Raw genomic sequence first — 6,919 nt, 5'->3', positions numbered from 1 at the left:
AGAGTCAGCATTAAAAAAGTGTCTAAGCACACTAAAATACTGTTTTTTCCCCCACAATAACCACCTTGTGGAGTTGTACCTCAATTGTTGTTTGAAATGACCATAGGTTCTCTACCTTTGTCTTAGAACATTTAAGTGTCCACGGATGAGACCCCTTATAAAAGAAGTTAAGAAACACTAAGAATTACCTAAGGCAGCCTTTCTCAACCTTTGACCCTGGAGAAACCCTTGATGTTTTTCAGGCCTCAGGGAACTCCTGAACATTCAAGCCCAAATATAGGCCAGAAGTTACAAAATTGTTTCATGTGTAGGCCTGTATATATGTATTAAGTGTTCTTAAACTAAAAATAAAGAAATTTACCTCTACTTTAATGTGAAACCTGTGCTTGTTTTTTGCTGCACAAATTCTCAATTCTGGGCTGAACTTGAGTTTTGGAGATCAGTTGTAAGAAATTTTTGGCCTTTCTGGTTTTTTTGGGGGGGGGGCTATTTTGAGCTACTTTTAAGGGTGTGTAGTTTTTGAGCAATTATCAAACTGTCACGAATAACTGCAAAATGCATCACAAGGACACAGATGATGCCAGCACAGAGTTGGGTCAGCCAGCCTCCTCCCCTCTCCTTGTACCACCAGCACCTTGTTCTTCAAATCCAGCTTCTCCTTTCTTGCCCTTTTCCACCTCCTCTCCCAAGGACCCCTTTGCAAAACTAGAGGGGGGCTGACATCTTGCCAACTCCAACACCCCTCCCCTTAATATTTGGACTCAACCTCTCCCGAAATCTTGGCACCCTGATGCCAAAGCCTTCACCACCTCACCTTGTCCTTTCCCCTACCCCCACCTTTGTGGGTGGCTCCTGCTGCCGCTGGTGCCCAGGCCAGCGCAACCCAGCCCAGGATCTCCTGCACTTGCCCTGAGACAGAGGCCTTGGGCTGCTGCATCTCCAGAAAGGCAGAAAGTGTGCCTGCAGAAAGGCAGGTAGGTGTCTGCAGAAAGTGTACCTGCTGAAAGGCAGGCATGCCCTGGCAAGGAGCGCCCTGGCGACAGCTCTCTTGCATGCTCCTTCACCACTTGCTGCTCCTCTCTCCTCAGCTCACTCATCTCCCTGTTTGCACGGAAGGATGCCATCCCCGCCCCTGCCTAGGGTCCACATGCACTCCAGTAGGCCAAAACAGTGCTGAAGATTGGAGGGTTTTTCTTCGGTCTCTGCTTTTTAAAAATAAATCATGATCTCCCAGGGAACCCCTAGTGACCTCCTGCGGAACCCTGGGGTTCCACGGATCCCCGGTTGAGAAACCCTGACCTAAGGAAACATGGCATATACTAATGTATAAGGCATATACTAATATATAAAAACACAGTTTAAGATAAAGTGATACCTAAATAATGTATTCCTGCAAAAATGTATTAAATAATAGAAATAAAGCTTACTTCTCTGTTAAGAACAGACTTCTATTTAAAATATTTATGATTTGTAGACTATGAAATAGAATGGAGGTTTACTTTCCATATCACAGAATGGAATCCTTCTATTCAATTATCCCTTCTCCACAAGCCTCTTGAAAATTCTGGGCAGCACCTGAAATACACTTCCACATGGTATAAATTTTTTTTGATTAAAAACTTAAAATCTTTCATAGATATATTAAATAAAAGGTTAGAAATTAAGTTACAGCAGCCATTTTAAATCAACTGAGTAGCTGTATTATACAAGCTTGAACCAGTCCATTATTTAAGAGTCAACGGTTTAGCTAAGACCTGTTATTCCAGAAAGTGAAACCTAGGGTATTCTAAATTCACCCCCTCCTACATAGAAAAAGGTATTGATCACTGGTGAGTTGTTGAAGAGGTTTATTAGATGAGCTGTTGAAGAGGTTACTTGATACCCTTTGAGCACTATGTACACAGAAAGGCAGAAATTATTTCTTAGTTTCTTCCTCCTTAGATAAGGTTTTGATAATTTCCTCCTTTTTTGCTTGGAGACGTTCTTCCCGGCGCTTACGGGCCTCCTTGGTCTTAGACCTGCGGGCTTCAGCTTGGTCACTGAAGAACAAAGGAATGCTCATGATAGTGTAGCAATAAAACATTCATTTCATTATCTTTGATGCATCCAGTTTGCGCTGGGCCAAGTATTTTCCCAAAATTTTTATTTAACAGCCATGCTTCCCTTCCCTTATTAAACTCTAATTTTTTTTCACAGAAGGACCATTATCTTTTACACAAGGTAGCAACAAAAATCCAGCCATCTTACTATTTATAAGGAGCACCCTAAAAATTTATCTGTCTCATATATACAGATCGATACAAGCTTTGGGGGAAAGTTAGTTAACTCTATCCCCAAATAGTAAAAAAGGCAGGATGTTAATTCAAGGACTGCTTCTCTATAGAGTGTTTTCCTGTTGTTTCAAAAACCCTAGATAGCTAATTTTGACTTACTGCTGCAAATTAATCTGGACGCACTAATGTGATGTAATTTTACCAATTCCACAGTGGAGGTACATAAACAACCAAGCAAACATATCAGAATGTCTTTCTGACCATTATTCTTGCTTGAGTGTCCCATGGTTAAAAAAAAATATTCAGAATTTGCATTTAATTTTTTGATGAATTGGCATATAGGCTACTTATTGTACTTCTTGTAATGAAGTGTTGCACCTTTGAATGCTGCAACTAACCAAATTCTTTTGGATCACACTTCCCAAGGCAGAAAATCTACACACCAAATCTTATTTCCCAGTAGCCGTTTTCCACTTTTCAGTTTCTTAATGTGCAAAACCTTTTTACCAGTGTTACACTAAAATGTAATACTGTCATGCCATGTGTGGTTCTTTATATGCTTTATATGAAAAGAAAAAAAGGAGGGAGACATATCTAGGCATTAACTGAACAAGTTAACTCTACTTAATGATTTAGTAAGATACTTACGCCAGAAGCTTCTTGCGAGCCTTATCTGCCTTCAGCTTATGGATGTGCTCCATCAGGATTCGCTTGTTCTTGAACACATTACCTTTCACCTTCAAGTACAAGCTATGGTACCTTAAAGGCAGAGAGAAAGAATTGGGTATGCTTTTGTAGAATACTGAAGAAAAAATGCTACCTTAATATAAAGAAATATCTGCCTAGATGTACTCAGTGAGTTCTGTCTTGGCACTTGGAATGTGGACCTTATGTTCTCTTTATAAGCTTTCCTCAATTTGGTGTGGAGAAATAGGCTCCAGGCAATATATGTTGCAGAATCTAGCAGTCTGCTCACCAAATCTTTAAGAAATTGACTTTCGTGGCAGTCAACATTGCTTAGTAGCCTTATCTATAATGTTCTGTTGTAATGGGAAAGTACGGGCCCATAAGTAAATAGGTAATCTTGGACATTAGCAGACAATGTCCGTATACAAAGATAAAGTCAAATCTTTTAAATGGCAAGAGCTGTGTAAGCCCACTTGCCTCCTAAACTTACATGTGCCGATCAATCTTCTTGGACTCCCTGTATCTACGTAGAAGACGCCTCAAAATTCTCATCCTTCTCATCCAAGTAACTTTTTCTGGCATACGGGCATTAGCTGTACCCTTTCTCTTCCCTGGAGAGCAAAGGAACGTTAAACAAGATCAATCAATTTTCAATATTTGAAGGGCATTTGCACTTCTCCATAACCTTAAAGCTTTTTGGTGCCTTATTATCATTGCAGAAGTCTATATAAAACTGTTTTTATAGATATTTTTTATTATTTCAGAATTGTAGGCTGAATAGGCAGCATACAAGTATCTGTAAAGAAACAAATTTCCTCTACAATCTGATACGTTTAATAGTGAGGGAAACCAGTACTTACCAATGCCCATGTGCCTGCCCTTCCGACGAGCCAAGGTGTTTTTCCTGCACCGAGCTCTTGAGTGAACAGTCACTGGCTTGCGGATAATCAGGCCATCTTTTATCAGTTTTCTGATCTGCTGGCCTAGAATGGCAGAAAATCAATTACCAACAGATAGAACTGCTAAGAGCAAATCTGTAGACATCATGTGAAGGATTTTATAACTTCACATAAATATATGCAAGTATGCTTACATTCTGCCCTAAATTCTGTTTCCAAATCAAGTTAAAGCATACAGCTGAATGGTCTTTAAAATTGCTTGTCACATAAACTCATCTACTTTTTAGACTAATACAAATTAGCTGAGAAATGAGATTGTTCTATTGTTCAAGTTCAGTGCTGGCAAGTCCATATATTTATGCTTATAAAAGTGAAATCTGAGTAGATACTTGCTGTTTTTAAACAATACATATCCTTAAGTATGTAAATCCATTTGGCATTACTATAGGAAATATTAACATAAGCAGGCATTATTTGAGATGTACAAAATATTTCAATCCTGAAATATCAACCCCAAAGCAGCCATTTTGAGATCAGAACAAATCACTTCAACCTCACCAAACACATTCCAATATTGGAACAAGCTGTTTGGATCTTGCTAGCAGGTATCCAACCTCAAAACAAACCATTTTGACTGCAAAGTGGAAGTAGAACCAATCCATTCTGATTACTTCCAACAAGGCTGAAACAGCCCATTTTGGGACCACAATAGTTCCACTGAGAACAGAGCCTGAACTGACCATTCTGCAGTGGGAAAGGAATTATTCAACCTTAAAACATTTTACGCAGCTCTAAGTGCTACAACATATGCCTCACGTACATGGTAAATGATCACTTACGAGAGTTGGCATTAGCGATTTCATTGGTCTCATTGGGATCCAACCACACCTTTTTCTTGCCACAACGCAAGACGCTGGAGGCCAGCCTCTTCTGCAGCCTTAACATACTGAGGAAAAAAAGCACCACACGTAAGTTAGAAATGTCATCCAGGAAAAAAAAAAGATTTGTGAAGATATGACATGGGAAATCCTACATAACAGCCTCCATGCTGGTTTAATAATCAGGACTTACGAAAATGAGTATGTAGGCATGCTTGAGATGTTAACTGTTTTAAATGTAAACACATAAGGATTTAACATATTTTTTTCTGATGAACCCTGCTTACTGGGCATCTTTTATTAAACATATTCTATTTCATGAAATTCCACCATCTAACATCTGCTTTACAGTTATGGTGACAGTTATAAAAGAGAGGAAATTCAAGGTAAAAACCCACTATCGTGAAAAACACAGTAGCTATTTAAAACTGAGATTTTCTTTTAAAAAAAAACAAAACTGTTGCTCACTTATTTCCTTTGCAAGAATCAGCCCAACATATTGGCCTACAATTCCCAGTATCCAAGCCAAAATGAAGGGCATCAAATTAACCAAAGATCCATTACAACCTTTGGATAATTTTGCTCAGATGATTTGTAGGAATAACAACTTGGCTATTTGTGGAGAGATGGAGATGGGTTTAGGAAGCAGTATTATTCTAAATTCACCATCTTAATACATTTATTTCATTAGGCAGCCTTAAACTAAGAACTATCTATATAATGATGGAAGTCTACCTTTCTTATGACCTTATTGTCATAAGAATCACTGTTTAATATACACTTTGATCTATGCATAACTTTTTTTCAAACCAGGAATTCACTTTCAGATGTCTCTGGAACTGCAAGTGTAGATTTATAGTCCACAAACTAAGTCTTCAAGATATAGGAAAGTATTTGTGCAACTTTAGATTACTAGGAAGGGGTAGATAGGTAATCCCCAGTTTGAGTTCCATTCCCAAGGTTTGTCCTTAAGTTGAATCTGTATGTAAGCCAGAACAGTATTGTTGTATAATACCATATAATTAGTATTGTGCAATGAACTCAAATCAGTGTATTTAACACAAATTTTGCTACAACAGGCTCCATTCTTAACTATGGGTTGCTCTTAAACCAGGCATTCTTAACCCAGGAACTACCTGTGCTGTAGTGAATGATGCTGATATGAAAAAAAAGTATTTTGCACTTACAAATAACATAGCCAAGAAGTGTCTAAATTATTTCACCCCACTAAATAATTTATCCAGTTTATTTATTTTAATATATTTATTCATGTTGGGCTTTTTTTACATAATAAGAACTATCAGAAAAAAAGACCCTCTCCAGATAAGGAAGTTTTTCTGGAGGAATCATCTGGACTCCTCGCTTTTACTCTGAAGAAGCCCAGCCAAGACTCACCTGAAAATAGTGAACAAAATTATGATCTGTGACTAATTGGTTTGAGATTCTAAAATACAGCAATGTGACAAGTGTTCATCTACTTGAGAACCACATACCATAGCATATTCATTAAACTCCACAATGCCTCTACAGTCTTATTCTTAAGTCTCAATTAAATGAATGGAAGTTACTTGTTAAGACACACAAAAGACTGCAGTGCAAACCGGATAACGTGGAACAACGAAAATAATTTTTATTTTCGAAATAGACGGCGCCAAATCCCCACAAGGCCGCCAATGTCTACCGATGTCTAGTACGGATCCTCCCCTCCTCCTCCTCCTGCAAAGCCTTCCAGGCGCCTCGCAGTCTCTCCCCGTCGGCTGTTCCGACTAAAGGGGCCTCCTTTGCGAGAAGGGAACGCTTAGCAGGAGATCTCGAGGGCTCCCGATTCTCAAGAGCCACGAGCCACGTTTTTGTCGCCGGGCTCTTCCCCAATTCATAGGCCTCTAGGCCGCACTCCTCGGCCGCCTATCCGCAGCCCTTCGCGGCTCCGTTCCCCACAAGAGCCTTTCGCTCCAACCGCTTGTCTTACGGATCACTTTGCCAATCGTGGGCCTTAAGGCTCGCCCTAGGCCCTCAAACCCCTCCATAACGAACCCCTCACCTCATGGCGGTAACGCCGACGGCACTGAAAGGAAAGATGGGAAGTGGCGGAGGGCCAACCCACTGCACGTAATGGACTGCACCACTCACCTCCACCCCAACCCCACCCTCGCCTTGCCTTCCTCACTTTTTCTTAATTCGT

The 6,919-nt window shown here is 39.8% G+C and overlaps 1 protein-coding gene across 1 annotated transcript; it reads right to left on the bottom strand.

Moving 5' to 3' along the window:
* Positions 1–1,830: 1,830 nt before the first annotated feature.
* Positions 1,831–6,919, bottom strand: RPL19 (ribosomal protein L19). The gene is made up of 6 exons (XM_007422372.3): positions 6,779–6,919; positions 4,699–4,805; positions 3,821–3,943; positions 3,451–3,571; positions 2,922–3,032; positions 1,831–2,039 (listed from the first exon to the last, which is right to left on the bottom strand). Exons 1-6 carry the CDS (start codon positions 6,781–6,783, stop codon positions 1,916–1,918), a joined length of 591 nt encoding a protein of 196 aa, XP_007422434.1. The 5' UTR covers positions 6,784–6,919; the 3' UTR covers positions 1,831–1,915.

The sequence above is a fragment of the Python bivittatus genome, unplaced genomic scaffold, assembly GCF_059951505.1.
Source record: "Python bivittatus isolate LINGU-HERP-01145 unplaced genomic scaffold, Pbiv_v1 ctg000410_np1212, whole genome shotgun sequence".
Classification (NCBI taxonomy): domain Eukaryota; kingdom Metazoa; phylum Chordata; class Lepidosauria; order Squamata; family Pythonidae; genus Python; species Python bivittatus.
This window is presented reverse-complemented; position numbering and strand designations above follow the sequence as displayed.

Coding starts and splice junctions, on each gene's coding strand:
- RPL19 (XM_007422372.3), bottom strand. Junction 3,572..3,820: donor GGGCAGGCACATGGGCATTG/GTAAGTACTGGT, acceptor TTTGCTCTCCAG/GGAAGAGAAAGGGTACAGCT. Junction 2,040..2,921: donor GCTCGCAAGAAGCTTCTGGC/GTAAGTATCTTA, acceptor TTTGTTCTTCAG/TGACCAAGCTGAAGCCCGCA.